The 16898-nt window shown below is 37.4% G+C and overlaps 1 protein-coding gene across 5 annotated transcripts in view; it reads left to right on the top strand.

Moving 5' to 3' along the window:
* The window catches only part of GRM1 (glutamate metabotropic receptor 1), a 424684-nt gene that overhangs the window by 397446 nt on the left and 10340 nt on the right, over nt 1-16898 (top strand). For 2 of the 5 annotated variants that reach the window (XM_032274525.1, XM_032274524.1), the window contains exon 9: nt 16176-16260. The exons of the other annotated variants lie outside the window; for them this stretch is intronic. In XM_032274525.1, coding sequence (XP_032130416.1) covers nt 16176-16236 — 61 coding nt within the window. In that variant the 3' untranslated portion in view covers nt 16237-16260. The remainder of the gene's footprint in view (nt 1-16175; nt 16261-16898) is intronic. 5 annotated transcript variants of the gene reach the window in all.

The following is a 16898-nucleotide window of genomic DNA, read 5'->3' as shown; positions in this document are numbered from 1 at the left end:
AGAACTTGGAGTCGAGTGGAGTGGAGTGGAGCAGAGGCATGCCAGCAAGAAACCTGGCCCTGACAATGTGACAAGGTGAAGGTCTACAGCAGAGGAAGTAGGGAATGTTTGGGAGGCCCAGAGAGGGCCTCTAGTGAAGGCCTTGGAGGCAAGGAAGGTCAGGAAGCTCTATGAACAATAGTTCCCATTAGTTGGACCAAGAAGGAGATTAACAATGAGGGGATTAAGGTGGGGGGAGCGCAGAGAGAGTATTCTAGGCAGAGGGACCACAGTGTAAAGAGATTTGGAGGCAAACAAGACCACAGCTAAATAGGAAAATGAAGAAAAAAAAGGTCTCAGTGGGGTTGGTATTCTTTACAAGGAATATTTGTTTAACTCCAAGTTTGTGAAACCAAAAGTTATTTCAGGGCTGATTCTAGTATAAAATCCCTTTTGCTAGGATGGTTAGAATTATAGGCTTGGTTTCGAGGGCTGAAACATACTTCTTAAGATCCAGAAGAGAAACACTGTTGACTCATTCATTCAATAAACAACTTTCAAGCACCTAATTGTATTAGGCAATGGGACAATTGCAGTGGTGAACAAGCAGACCTGGCTCCTGACTTTGTGGAAATTGAAATCTAGCTAGTAGACCAGGCATTGGGCAAGGTAATACAAGCGTGGTGAGTGTTTCTATGAGAAGAAGTACAGGTGTTATAGGAGTGTTTTTACAAGTCTCTAACCAGTCCAAGAATGCTGGAAATGTTTCCAGGAAGCATTGCCCTAGCTAAGATTTCTGAAGAAGAAGACGGGGTTGGTTAGGCAAGGAAGAAAGCTGATGGGATAGAGCAGTCAGAGAATCTGAATTTAAAGAGGAAAAAAAAGCACTAATAGATAAAGGAAATGAAGCAATTCCAGGATGGCTGGAGCAAGAGTAAGAAGTAAAAGTAAGAAGGAAAACATACTGAGATAAGACTGGATAGGTCTCTAGGGCCAGATCACTCAGGAACTAGTTAGAGGAAGCCTTATGAGCTTGGACCTTATCTTCTGGTCAGTGGGAAGCTACTCAGGTCACAGAGCAGGATGCACTGTGACCAGTGAGATGTGTGTTTCAGAAGCATCACTCTACCCCCAGTATGGAAGATGCTTAGGAGGAGAGCAAGACATGAACCTGAGCTCTGGAAGGAGACTGGTGTAGGTTTCAGGGCAGAGATTACAGTGGCCTGACCTGTGTTTTTGACAGGTGGGCTGAAGACAGTGAACAAAGACAAATACTTAAGAACAAAAGTAAAAGTAAAATTGCTCAAAAAATTCAATGTTAATATCTACACAGAGCCAACAGAGACATGCCTTTACCTCAGGATTATTGGGCTCCAAGACCGATAAAAGTTGAACTATAACCAGAATAAATGTATAAACACACTAAAACATGACTGATCTGTAAAAGGGGTGCATTGATAAACCACAAAAGCATAGAAAAGCAGTTACCCAAACAAATATTGGAAATGGCCACAGACCTCTGTAAGGTGGAGGTGGGTAAAGGGATTGGTGACCAATGGGGTCATTAAAAATTTAAGATGAACCTATCTTCATTTGATGCCATCAAATGTTTAACTATTAAACTTTGTAACCCTTCGCCCCCTCCTCCTTCTTCCCTGTGAACAAGCAATGGTCAAATCTTGTCTCCCCTTGTAAGTCTATCGATGTATGTTGCAGTATTTTCAACGCTGTTTGTTATTTCCATTGCAAAATGAAAATGGAATGAATCTGGCATGTGACAATCTCATTTCATGACCTTGCTTAATGTAAGTTTTATCCTAGCTGATATATCACTTTCTGGGGGCAGACAAAAACAAGCCCTGCATTTAGGATTGACCTGAGAGGTGAGTAGTGGGACGGATGGCAGCAAAACTGAGAGCCAGATCCTGGCTGGCCCTTGGAAAACCTTTCCTTAGGAATGTGCACTCTCTGGGGTCATGGCAGCTCACCATGTTTTTCACATTTACTTTTATGTTTTGCAGAGTTCAGTTTATTTAACTCTACAGTAGAGACCATAATACCCACATTCTGCTTATCACACTACCCATGAACATGCTACATTCATATAGCATCATACTGTTGTAAAATAATGAGTTATGTAGTAAGTAGATTTTAAGAATCAGCCCAAAATTTGTGTCCCACAACCTACCTTCTTATATTTATGCTCAGCCTTTCTGACCAGAAATTCATAGACAGCTCATGTATTAACATGTACTACATATATATTTCATTTCTCCCACAGTAAGAATCCTAGCTCCCAAGAAAACAGATGTGAGAGTCAGAATATTCTCATAAGTGTATATTTTTATAATAGTCATACGAATGTCCTATAATAACTTCTAATACCCCCACCACCAACTCATTACTGAGAGAAATTAAAACAAATTTCATACTATCTTCCCATCTCCTCCTTTTTAAATAGGTTTACTATATCTACATTATCTGAGTACAATACCATCTTTCTTTCAACTTTAATCTTAGTTCTACAATTAAGGTTATGTTTAACCTTACCTCCTGTTCCTATGATGATGTCTCTGTAGTTATTTCAGTAATCTGAAGCTTATAATCTTGTTCTAGAGTAGATTTCTCAGGGAAAGTTCATGGGACTAAAACTTATATTTTGCTTGTTGAAAACATTTTGTATACAATCTTTATCTCAAAGGCCAGTTTTGCTGGATATAATTCAGGGTGCACGTTTTATTTTTCTTAAGTATTTTCAATATATTGTTCCAGTTATATTTAGTATAAAAGCTTTGCTGCCCCAAAATCTGATAATAATGTCTTTTCCCTTATAAAACACTTACTGTTTTCTTCCTAGACATCCAAAATATTTTTTTTTTCTTTCTATATAAACTCTAGTGATTTTACTAGAACATTTCTTGGTACTGATTGTATTGGGTCAATATTCTTAGAAATGCAGTACTCTCTTTGAATGTGTAGTTACTTTTTTTTTTAATTTTAGGAAAATTTTATTGAATTACACTCTTCAGCATTTGTTTCCTTGCTTTAGTTTTCTTCATCAAGAATTCCTAGTATCTATATATTAAGTCATCTTTGGCTTGCTTCACTATTTATACTTTTTCTCTAATCCTTTTTATTCTCTCATTTTATATATTTTTCTACTGAAGTATAATTACATATAGTGATATGTGTTAATATTAATGATACTCTGATACATTCTACAAATGTGTAATACACCCATGAAACCAACATACAACCAAAACCTAGAACATTGCCCTTGCTCTAGAAAGTTTCCTAGTGTCCCCTTCTAATCTATCCTGCTCTCCAATTAGAGACAACCACTATTCTGATTTCTAGCCCTGTATATTAATTTTGCCTGTTCTTGAACTTAATAAAAATGAAATCATAGGATAGATGATATTTTATGTCTCTATTCTCTCACACAACATGAGATTGATCCATGTTCTGGCATGTAACAGGAGCTTATTCCCTTTAATTACTGAGTAATGTTCCCTTGCATGAATATACAGTGTTTATTCTTCTGGTGATGAATGTATGGGTTGTTTCCAACTCTCACTATGAGAAATAAGGGTAGAATCAACATACATATACAAGATTTCATGAACATATATTTTCATTTAGTGTGGTTATATGCTTAGGAATGAAATTGCTGAATGATAAGGCAGGTGTATGTTTTACTTATAAGAAATTGCCAAACAAATTTACACAATGGTTTTACCATTTTGCCTCCACCAAGAATGTATGCGATTCATTTGGTGTTGATAGTCTTTTATATCTTAGCCACTGTGATGAGTGTGCAGAGAGGTATTTAATTATAGTTTCCATTTGCATTTTCCTGATGACTAATAATCTTGAGAGTCTTTTTATGTGCTTATTGGCCATCTTTATGCCATTTTTGTGAAATGTCTATCCAAATTCTTGCCCTTTTTTTTAATTGGGCCACTTGCCTTTTATTATTAATTGTATAATCTGGATTTGAGTTCTTTGTCAGATTTATGTATTGCAAATATTTTTTCTCAGTCTTTGGCTTTTCATTTCTTATTGGAATTTTTTGATGAGTAAAAGTATTTAATTTTGATGAAGTCCAATTGATGGATTTTCCTTTTACAGTTAGTGCATAGTTCAGTGTAGAAACCTTGCCTATTCCCAGGTCATAGAGATATTCTTCTATGTTTTTTCCTAGGAAATTTATGGTTTTGACTTTTCTATTTATTACTGTAATACATTATTACTGCAACACATTATTACTGTATTACATTATTACTGTATTACATCTTGTAGTACGTAAGCAACATGTCTTAGTTTATGTGGCTATAACAAAGCCATCCATAGATTGGGTGGCTTATATACCACAGAAGTTTAATTTTTACAGTTCTGCAGGATGGAAGTCTGAGAATAGGGTGCCAGCATGGGCAGGTTCTGGTAAGGGCCCTCTTTCGGATTGCAGACTGTTGTATTCTTGTATCTTCAGCTGGCAGAGACACTGCAAATCTCCATGGGGTCTTTTTCATAAAGGTAGTAATCTCACTCATGAAGCCTCTATCCTCATGACCTAATTACCTCCCGAGTGCCCCACCTTTTAATATCATCACATTGGGAGTTAGGATTTCAGTGCATACGTTTGGAGGAGGCACAAACATTCAGTTCTTAACAGAGTGGATCGAGGTTATTGTTTGTTTTTGTTTTTTCTAAATAGACATCAAGTTCACCCAGATCAATTTTTGAAAATATTGCCTTCCCTCATTGAATGACTGGCACTTTTGTCAATATTCAGCTGAACACATTTTTAGTCCTGATTATGTACTCTCTATTCTGTTCTATCCATGTATTCATCTATCTTTCTGCAAATAACACACTGACTTGATTACTGGAACTTAAGTCTGAAAATCAGGTAATGTAAGTCCTTTGTTCTTATTTTCTTAATGTGAGTCAACTTTGTTCTATTTTCCATGATTGTTTTGGTCATTCTAGGTCTAGGCCATCATTTTCATTACTAAAAAGTTCAGTATTATGTTTGATGCTATCTGTAGGTTTGGCAGAGATGCCCATTAATACATTGAATCTTTTACATCCTTAAAAAAATTAGTAGTTTTATCATTTTCCAAGCAAGGATCATGAAACATTTAAATTTATCTTGCATCACTGTTGTGCTTTTTTCTCATGCATTTTATTTCTACACATATTTTATATCCTATCTTATATTATTATTAATGTGATTGCTTTGCATAGTCAATATTTATGTATCCCCCCCGTATTTCTTCTTTATGTTATAGTCCAGTTACAGACTGAGCTGATTTGATGTGGACTGTGGTTTTGTCAAACTTGTTCTGCTTCACCTGGTGCGTCCTGTTCTGAGGGTAGAGCTGTCCAGCGCTCCTGGCTGAGATTCTGTTCCGATTGTGTACTTGAACCTCTCATCCTTTGAAAGTCTTTAAAGAGTTTGTTAAGTTTGCTGAGAAATTGATCATGAATAGACATTGAATTTTGTCAAATTCTTCCTCTTTATCAGTTGAAATGATTATATGTTTCTATTACTAGGGAAATATGTTGAATTATCATCAAATATTAATCAAACCCTGAATTGCTAATATAAGCCCTCTATTGTCCTTTCTATTGAGTACTAGAAACAGAGTCTACTTTGTCTGATATTAGTATGACTAACGACTTTTATTTTTGTTTGGTACTTGCATGATATACCATTTTCCGTCCTTGGATTTTTAGCATTCCAACCTTTTATTTTCACCGTTTGTGTTTATATGTTTCAGGACTGTGTCTTATAATCATACTTACGAATTTGATTCTGCTTTTCCATCTGATAATGTTTATCTTTAAATTAGAATATCTAGTTTATTTACATGTGATGTAATTGCTGACATAATTATATTTATATCTACCACTTAACTATTTTCTGTTTGTCTTACTGGATTTATGTTTCATTTTATCTTTTTTCCCTTCTTTTGATTAGCCTTATATTAATCAAAATAATAATTACTAGTATTTTAATATTCAACTTTCTCCTGTATTAATTTGTTAGCTCTACATTCTTTTATTTTTTATGGTTACCATAGAAATTACAAAAAAAAATTCTTTAATCTTTTACAGTCTCAAATAAATTAATACTTTTATCACTTTCCATGCAAGGCAAGGATCATGAAACACTTAAATTTATCTTGCATCACTGTTGTGCTTTTTTCTTTTGCATTGTATTTCCACACATATTTTACATCCTATCTTATATTACTATTAATATGATTGCTTTGCATAATCAATATTTCTGTATCCCCAGGTATTTCTCCTTTATGTCATAATCCCGTTAAAGACTGAGCTGATTTGATGTGGACTGTGGTTTTATCAGACTTGATCTGCTTCACCTGGTGCATCCTGTTCTGAGGGTAGAGCTGTCCAGGGTTCCTGGCTGAGCTTCTGGGTTCCAATTTTGTACTTGAACCTCTCATCCTTTGAAAGTCTTTCACTCCAATTTTGATTCCTCAGCACCATGATACTTCCCTTTACTCTGACTTTCAGCAGCTTTCTGTTGAGCTTTGTATCCTGTGCTCTGTGTAGCCTAAAATTTGATAATTTCTCTAGAGGGAAACCACCAAGTGTCAGTCACACTATTCTTTACTTCCCTCTCTCTGGGATCTTGGTTCCTCAAGTTCTAGCTGCCTTGGAGGACTTGAATTCAAAATTTTATGTCTACAGTCCTGTGAATGTATCAAAAGTTTTCCTTGCTTCTTTACCTCTTAGTTAAGAACCTCCGCCTGGATTCTCAGTCTGTTGTCCTGTATCAAGAATCATCAAAAATTCCAAGGAGAAATATAGCTTGAAGATGATCTGCTTACCTCTCTGAAGTCCTGTTTCTTCCGATTTATTAATCCGTTGGATTTTGGTTGCCATGACAACTTCTCAATGTCTTCCAGTGGTTTAAAAAATATCTGGTTTTTCTTGTTGTCTTTAGTGGGAGAGTTAGTTTTCCCTGGGATACTACATATTAGCTGAAAGCAGAAGTCTTCTTATATCAATCTGAATCCCTGCCTTTTATATTTTAGGTACCACTTAACACTATTGGAGAATGTTAGAAAAACAATACCTTTCTCAATAGGCTGTGATGTGGCTCTGATGTTCTTTAGGGCTATGGTGATTATACTAGTAATACTATGAGAGAAATTGTATAATAATTGCTTATTCAGTTCTTTTTCAGTTTCCATGTGTGATGACATGAAAGTATTAATGCTTCTGCTTAATGCCTTCAAAATGCCTCTGTTTAAAGAGAAATAACAGGGTAAAATAAACCTTAGTGGAAACATGTATCTAATATTTACATTAGTGCTATAGCCAAGAATTTTAGAATCCTCACAAAATTTTAGGTTTTAGTGTTATAAGTCCTTTATAATTATCATTACATCTTCAGTTTTAAGCTTCTTACAAAGTAATTATTTCCTTTTTTCAAAACATCCTGAGGTGAAAATTTTAACTTTTGGCAAGTTGTTTTCATCATCCTTTTCTCTCTCCCTCTGTGATAAATCAAAGTAAGATAATAAAAAGTCTCACTTTGGCAGTCTGTCATCTAAAGTCTATCTGGGAGCACAGCAGGCTAGTTTCTCTTTCGTGTAACTTGGTTTGCCTTTTTTTTCCTCCTAATTCTGAGCATCTGTTTCTCATTAGAAAAGATTCCTATATGTGAGACCGAACACTTGAAATGTATGTAAATTAATATATTTACAATATGAAAAGTACTAACTGTGCTCTACTGTAGAATTCTGAAAATAAGGAATACTTCAGTAGCAATTGACTTAAAAAACATTAGTACTGTGTCAAATTCTATCATTTAAATTTGGCATGGCTCCTTAGTAGCTGCTCAGATATTTTAACACATAGTTTTAGAATATTTACATTATTTTTTTAAGCAAAACAAAATATATGTGCAGTCCCCATGTAGTATATGTAGTATCTTAGTTATTGGGGTAAAGCTAAGAGGAAAAGAAATCATACTCTGAGTTATTAGGACATGATAAATTTATTTTTGTAAGTTTTTTCTTATTTTTATATTAAAAATAAATATTTACAGTGCAAAATTTGGAATATATTGGGAAGCATAAGGAAGCTAAATAATTACAATTATATCTAGAAAGAAAAATCACCATTGATTATTTAATGTATATCCTCATTTTAATGCACACACATATACATACATGCATATACATCAACATTATTTTTACTAAGTTTTCTTAAAATTTAAATTTCCCTGGGGATGTTATAACATTCAATATTAAATATTAAAATTAAGAATTTGTAATAAAAATAATTGCTTTTGCTATACCTGCAATTGCTAAAGTAATAGTGAAGCTCCAAACTATTTCTTACTAATATTCATATTAAGAATATTTCTATATTCTGTTTTGATTTATTCAGTTATTCCTATACTCTTAAAATAAGTAGAATGGCCATATGTCTTTGCATATCCAGGCAGTTCCAATTTATGCCTTTTTTAATGACATAATTATAAAGAACGCTTCTTTCACTTTTAAAAGTAATAGGTTTGCATGAGAAATTCTATGGTTTTCTTAATTATTTGAAAACATTGGTGTATATGAAAGCACAATAAGGTGGGACATAAGGTAATTCTGACATGAATTATGTCAGTCTTTAGAGATTATGGCCTGTGGGAGATTAGAATTAACATGTATAACATATAATAAGAAGTAAAAAGGATCACAGGAGAGGTACAGAGATTTGGCATGCATTACAATGTGAATTGTACGGGAATTTGATGAACATGTTGCAATTGTGAAGGAGACATATGCAAGATTCCAAAGGCTAAGAATAGTTTGGGAACCTAAACGTTATCAAAGAAACAGAAGTAAGAAAAATATTAAGATACCATTTTACAGCCCTCAGTTTGGCAAAAATTAAGAAATAAAGAATTGTGATAAGACTTCTGTCTTGGGTAGAATGAAAGAGATTGTGGCAGAATAGCTCCCAAAAAGAATTGTAAAAACAATAGGAAAGACAAAGATAATTCATTTACAGCATCAGGAAGCTACTGAAATGATGAAGATTAATGAGACTAAAATTTCAGAGAGAGGAGAACTGAAAAGTGAGTCAATTATCAGCAACAGCGTTTCCTTGGGGGCATTTGCCAACTCAGGGCACTATCTGGAGGCTGAAAGTATTTGTTCATTCTCAGACTGCCATAAAGAACTACCTGAGACTGGGTAATTTATGAAGAAAAGAGATTTAGTTGACCCACAGTTCCACAGGCTGAACAGGAATCAGGACTGGGAGGCCTCAGGACACTTACAATCGTGGCAGAAGGCAAAGGGAAAGCAAGCATGTCTTACCATGGCAGAGCAGGAGAGCAAGTGAGTGAAGGGGGAAGTGCCACACACTTTCAAACAAGCAGATCTTGTGAGGGCACGCTCGCTATCACAAGAACAGTAAGGGGGAAGCCTGCTTCCATGATGCAGTCACCTACCACCAGGCCCCTTCTCCAACACGTGGGGATTACAGTTCGACATGGGATTTGGGTAAGGACACAAAGCAAACCACATCCCTGAATTTCCAGGCTTGGGCCAGGCAGAGAGTGAATGGAATGAGCAGAGAAAACAGGAAATCTTTCGATCACAAAGGACTGGGGTGAGGAAATGAAAGGCCACAGAAGTTTCACTATAGATCCAGCTTCTCCCTCAACACATTTGCCAATGTCTGCAGTTGGGCGGGTCAGAAAGGATTAAAAGCCGAAAGTATCTGACATACAAAATAGGTTTCCATGGAGTTCCCCAGTGCTAAGAGACAGACTCATCTGAAGAGAGAGCTCAAAAACACTTTTAGTAATCATATGAAGCTAAAATAACAAAATTGAAGACTCAAAGTCACTAAAACACATGATCAAGGTTTCCTGTCAAGATATTTTCCTAATTTTGAAATTATCTGCAGAAGAAGACCAAAAAACCTAAATAGAAAATCTTTGAAAAGCAGGGAACAGAGAGAAACACACACCAGATGATACGCACTAGTGCACAGCCAGGGTTTCTGTTGAATGTCCTCAAGGAATATGCCCTATGGTAGACTGATTTTTATCAAAATTGTAAAATGACTGTGACTCAGTTCAGTCACTGGTTGGATTACATTTATCAGTGCACCTCTACTTAGCAGAGAAAATGGTTAAGCAAGATCATGCTTTCTAGGGCCTCTACATAATATCATTTTACATGTACACAGAGTCTCATTTGATATAAAATACTGTTAGGTATGCCAAGGGATAGGGCCATGTAAGTGGAAAACCTATGGCAACAGACAATAGCAGCAGACCCACATGTGATGCATTATTGGAGAATGTTAGAAAACCAACTCAGGATTCTGAACAGTGGTAAATAAAGGAAAATAATCACCCATTTGCCTTGAATTTTCTGTTTGAACTCTGTCTCAGAGGGACTAAACAGATGATGAGGGAAAGTTCTTCCTTAGAAGGGAAATAGAGTTGACAGATACAAAAAGGATGTAAAATTGCATCACCACTTTGTAGTCTCATAAGAAAATAATTTACCTACACTCGGATAATTAATGGCTGCTAAAACCACCAGAGGAAAGACTGAGGGGATGTTTTACAAAGTAGGCACCATGCTGACAACATCTGATATCTTTGAAAATTGCCATAATACAAAGTTAATTTTAAAAATGTCTAAAAACCTTATACACTAGTGTAAATTGTGCAAGAACTTTGCAGAGCAATTTGGTAACCTATAAGAAAGATGAATGTGCATCCTTAACAATGCACCAATTCTAGTTCTAAGTAAATATCATGGGGAAAAAATCTCGCACGTTTGTGCAAGAATGTTTATTGCAACATTGATAAAATAGCAAAATGTAAGAAGCAACCTAAATGGCCATCAGTAGGAGATTGCATTATTTTATATAGTGTGGTATTTATTCAATTTAGTTTAAGTGAATGAACTAGAGTTATATCTATCAACATAATACTGTATATAAAGGGAAATTGTTGAATTGAAATGTAATGTAATATCAAGTATATGAAATGCAATATGCTAAACACTATCATGTATTATTTACTAACACATATGAATATATGCATTGTAAAAGCATTAAAATATGCCAAATGATAATACACATCAATTTGTCTCTTTAAAAGGAGAAGATTCATATTTAGAATAATGTACAGAGGGCTTCAAACATATCCTTAATATTTTCAAAAGAAAGAAGGTTTTAATAAGGCAAAGTGTTCATATTTGACAAATCTGTAGTGGTAACTAAACTGAATGTTATTAAATCATTCTCTGTAGTCTCTTACTAGCTTAAGAATCTTAATAATTAACATTTTTGAAATGAAGCAATATTTAACATATATATGAAAAGACTGCATTGTACATATATAAAAAGAGTTTTAACGTACACGCATGTGTTAAAAGGAAGAGTGGAAAAAAATTTCCATTTACAGAGACCCTACACACATACTCAGAGCTCCATTCTCCCTTCCTATGAACAAATGCTGAAAAACAAATATTAAAATTCAGAAAATAGGAAAAAATGCATTTGGCTTTGGAAAGCAATCAGAGGCACAAATTATGTTATTTATCCATAAAAACAACATAAAATAGACTGTACCCTGCTAAAATGGTCTTGAGTGGTGGCTGTCATTCTTTATGATTACTTTGGACAGCTGCTGCATTATTATTTCCATGATGAGCTTTCTATATTTTTAAGACTGACCATCTGGAATTCTACAGACCATTTTATTTCTGCTAAAAAGTAGATTAACCTCCAAACCTCCACAAACATGCAACTTCACAGACAGCTAACCTGACTGTTTATCTCACCTGTTCCTGACAATTCCATTCAAAGTCACTGTTACCCTAATAAAAAAGTCTGGAAGAGAGAGAAAACAAAGCCTAGTTTATTTTCTACTAGCAGTTATTGACATTCTTGAGTACGGGAAGTGGCTGAAGGCAATGATTAAAGTGAAGGGATGTTTGAGATACTGTGAAATAGTCTAAGCTAAATACACACTGATATTAAAAATATCTGGGTCTTTTGTCTGTGTCTTTGTTTTTCCATCCTTCAAAATAAGGCTCTTAATAGCAATGGCTTATGGCTTAGGCTGGAATAGCATTTTGCTGTTTGAAAGCATTTTCATACAAACTTTCTCAACAATCCTTTTTTATGGATGAAAATGCTGAGTCTGAAAGAAATGATCATACAATTGGAAAGTGGCAGGCCTCCTGACTCAATGTCCAGAGACCTCATTGCTAACATCATACTGAGTCAAACTTATTTGTAACAAATTCTCAACTTCATTAAAAAAATAAATCTTTACATAGAAAGTGAAGAATGGGTGACCTGATGTAAATAAAATAACATATTAAAGCAAAATCCTACAGAGTTAAGTACACTCAAAGGGAGATAGGCTATTATATCAAGGAACGCTATCTGGACAATGGAAAGATATGGATAAAGCTATACAGAATCCATCAGTGTATGACAAGCAGTGACTTTACAAAAAGAGAAAAGAAAGGGAAGAAGGGAAGAGGAAGGGAGAATTGGGAAGAGGGGGCAGGGAGGGGGAGAGGAAGGGAGGGAAAGAAAGGAAGGAAGGAGGGAAAGAAAAAAGGAAGGAGAGAAGGGAAGAGAGAGAGAGAGACCTTTGCACTTTCAGAAGAAATTGAAGAGGACTCTTTCTAACTAAACTACTTCTGGGGTTTCTTTAAAACCACAACTTCTGCCAAAAGCTTCAAGTACAGATTTGGGACTTATATTTGACAAGCCCCCATATGCTACATTTTCCCTCCAAGCTTTTGCTCTGGCTTGCTGAATCTGTGGTTGGTTGAATATGTGGTTTTACAATGGCTAAATATACCCTGAAGTCAACCTCTTTCTCTCAGTTTTTATGCAGTTGATAAAATGGCCTCTCTGGCCTCAGATTTTACATGGCTTGGCCTGTAACCTTTCATAAAACACAGAGTCTGTATGCTGGGTCATTTATATTTCACTTCAATGCAAAATGAAGTCAGAGACCAAACAAAAGGGATCACAGAGGAGATGCTCTATTGTTTTTTTCATCTCTCTCCATCAATAGTTAATTAGGGTGTCTTTGGGATTACTCAGAGTTGCTGTGTGCAGCTTGGCTGTCAATATGTCTGAAAGCTCCAAGGGAACCATGTAACTATCCCCTAACTGCAGGAGTAGTTTTGACAGGGAATGTAAGTCACAGAGGCCACAGAGCTTCCTATACAATTCCTGGGAGACACAGAAGCACAGATGCTGCCCGGGTACACCACACTGTGCAACTGTGCTAAGGTCAGTACATCAAGTCTCTAAGTTGTCAAGGCATCCCCCACCCCTGGTTTTTATCATTAGACATCCCCAGCAGGCAGAACCAGCTGCATTTCTTGCAGGGCCCAGTGCAAAATGAAAACCCGGAGCCCCTGGTTCAAAAGGCAGGGGAAAAGTGCTAAAGGTATTACAGTATAAAGCCACAGCTTCTCTTGATCTGTCATAGTGTTTGGTATTTTTCATTTAGTGCTTTGCTCCCTTGTGTGGGGCAAATGAAGTCCCACCCTGACACGGCTGCCCCCATTTTGTGAGGCACACGCACAGCCCACAGGCTGCCAGGTTCCCTTCCAGCCAGTCACTGGGCAGGGGCCCTAGGGAGGTTGAACCAGTTACCCCTCTTTCTCATGTACCCCTTGCTGCAGCCCATATTAGACAGGTGACTCCCGAGGGTGTTGCAATAACAGTGCAGGGACACCTAAGGTATCTGGATAAAGGATGGGCAAGAGGTGTGTTGCCTTCCAAAAATGCAGTGGCACTGCCAGTCCAGGGAGGAGACAGCCACTGCCATCATTGCCTTGAGATAGTACAGGGCACAAACACCAGCCTCTGATCATGTCAGGACTTGTGCCCAACCCCTTGTCGGTGGTGGAAATTGGTAGTGATTTCTAAGCAGGGGCAGGTAGTGGGAGGCTGGACAGGCTGGGACTCAGGGAACAGGAGTGCACAAAGCCTAGAACCTGTCCAGGGAAGGCAGGAAGACTGCAAGATGTGGGCCATGTGCAAACTGGGGCTCCAAACTCCCAGTGCATGCTCTATTTTCCCATTAACTATCACTTACAAAACACAAATTAAAATATAACATAATTATGAACTTCAAGAGGATGATCATCGAGTACTAAACATCAAGTGCAGACCTCTTTGGAGGGAGAGATCGTGTTTGTCTGTGCTGGTTATAGGCCCGTGAAGCTGGTGCTGCCAGGGCCCCAGCTCCCAGTGACATTGGAATAGGCCACATACAGACATTACTCAAAAGTAGAATTAATTGGAGTCTCAAGAGCACACAAACAAGGCAAAGCCTAATGCTTTGAGTGTATTTTCTATCTTCTTTCATAAGAAATGGAGTTGTTTGAGTATTATTTTACAGATTACTTCCCCTTAACTTCATTTATATGTTCAGGCATACCTTTATTCCTGATCATCTCCTTGCTAATATTTTCATTGTTTTAATGATCTTTGTGATTTCAAGTGGACATCTTGAATGTCAGGGACATATTACCTTGACAAGTTTGATAGCAAACATTGTCTCTTTCTAATTTTCTTAAATAAATGGATTATTGCGGTAATAATGAAATTTCACCAAGGTGTCTCAAATTCTTGTTTCTGGATGAAGATTTCAAATTACTCTGTGTCGATCATGCACCTTTAAATGATTTTGTGAATGGTCCAAACTTGATGGAATTGTACATATGGATTAATTCTGTTTTTTCCTCTGTTACATTCAATGTGCTATGGAAAATCTTTTTCTGCCCTATCCATTCAGATCAAATCCCTTGCTTTCAGGTAGTGAAAGTCTGTTCCAGAGTATTCTTGTTTAAAATTTAAAACTGTCATTTCTTCTTCCCAGCACCTGTCAGGCCTCAGCCTGAACGACCTGGAGTGGGAAGAGACATGATCTCCTCCTGCAATATCTCTTCCTCCTCTTTCTTCTGAGGTTTCACTCTTCTGTCTGCTTTGATGGGAAAAAGCGATCAAAGAGAAGGAAAAGGTCTTTGACTTTCCAGGAGCCATTGTGGTCCTCTTCTAGGTTACCCTGGACAGTTGTCACCAGGATCTTCTGGGTAGAGGGACAGATATTGACTCAGAGAGAACACTGATGAGTTTGAGGAGCCCTATAGGGAATCACATCATGGCAGAGTCCCCTGACAAGGGAGATCTCTTCCCAATTGAACCAACCTCATCCATACCACCTGCGGCATGTACTGGTAGTTCACCCTAAGCATCTTGTCCCTGGAAGTCTTTTCTATGACAGGCAGCCTTCTTATGTGGCATGACAGCCAGACAGCTTTATCCCACCACTTTCTGCAGTGCTAGCTAACTCATGGGAAAAGCACTTATCCTTATTCCAACAAATGATGGGAATGCCAACTACCCATGGCTGCCCATCAGCCTTGTCATGTCTAGCCAGTTCTCTTTTCCCTCTGCCAAAGGGGCACAGAGGACAGATTATCTTAGGTGCTGTATAAGGAGACAGCCTATTAGAATCAGATGATATTCCTCCCTTGTGTAGATTCTTCCAATCTCAACAGGTGGGTCTCTTGCTGCTTCCCCTCTCTCTGCCACTGGACACTTTCTGTCTTGTGAATGCAAGAGATAAATGTGACTTTATATGAAGTGACAGCAATGCATTCATGATGCCATCATATGCAGGAAAATTACAGTGCAATTAAAAGTCACAGTGTCAGACATAAACTCATGCACTTCCTTTAAGAGGGGTAGAGGGTGGAAAGATTCAGCCTACATCAGTGTGAGTAGAGGTGAAGTCCACTGCTACCAGGGATAAAGAAGGGTGTCAACAGTGGAGGGAAAGAGCAAACCTGGGATAGACACACACACAGACACACACACACACACACACACACACACAGACACACACAGCAAAAAAAAAGCATCTGCCACTTGAAAAGAGATACACCCCACTGACATGGCTTTAAGAAATAGCCGGACAGTAAGAAACAGCCAGGCAGAGCAGGGACCATACAGGAAACGGAGGTGGAGGCAATACAGAGCAGGGCTCAGGGCCGGGCACTGCCTGAGTGGTGGACTTGCCATGTCTGTACACATGTGTAACCCCCTCGCTCACTGGGTGTCTTTTTCTTTTCAATCTTCAGGAAGAGGCAGCCAGAATTCTCGCCCACCAGCCAATGTCCGTCGGCACATGTGCAGCTTTGAAAACCCCCACACTGCAGTGAATGTGTAAGAGAAGCTGCATGGAAAATCTAGTGTTTTGCCCCTTGCTTTCTCTCTCCTGGGTTTTTCCACTTTCTAACATGGAAACAGATGTGGTGCATGCCATCAGAATGAAGAATTCATTTACGTGCCATGGTTTGCACGACTGCCTTAAATTGATTGTCCATCATTCTTAAAAGGACACTGTCAAGTTGTTCGTTTAGTCTTTTTGCTTTTTTATGTTTTGATGCACTATTTTTTTTTCTGATTCTGGAGATTCACTTTTGTTTGTGACTCCCACACACAAGCTTGAAAGTGAATTTTCCCCCTTCAGAAATGTGTCAGCTTCTCCTTGGCAAACAGAGCTCTTTCTTTTCTTTTTTCTTTTTTTGCCTTTTTGCGGTTGCACAAATGTTTGAAATGATCCTGTCTGCACTAAAGTAAAAGCCATCGCTTGAATTTATGGAAGAGTTCTATCATGTCAGTTTGTGGGGGTGGGTGCCAACATGAGCCTCTGCTGGGTGCCTCCTACGCCCTGGGGAACACAAAACTTTTGTGAGTCCCACAAAAAAGTGCACTTTACCAAAAGGAAAAGTCATTTTCCTAACATTATGAGCGATTTTTTATCAGATTTCCTCGTCTGATAAAAACGATGCATGTCTGGT

This window comes from Sapajus apella, unplaced genomic scaffold (genome assembly GCF_009761245.1).
Source record: "Sapajus apella isolate SASKATOON/1434 unplaced genomic scaffold, GSC_monkey_1.0 scaffold6, whole genome shotgun sequence".
In the NCBI taxonomy this organism is placed as follows: domain Eukaryota; kingdom Metazoa; phylum Chordata; class Mammalia; order Primates; family Cebidae; genus Sapajus; species Sapajus apella.
Note: the sequence above shows the minus strand (reverse complement) of the source record. Positions and strands in the feature narration are given on the sequence as shown.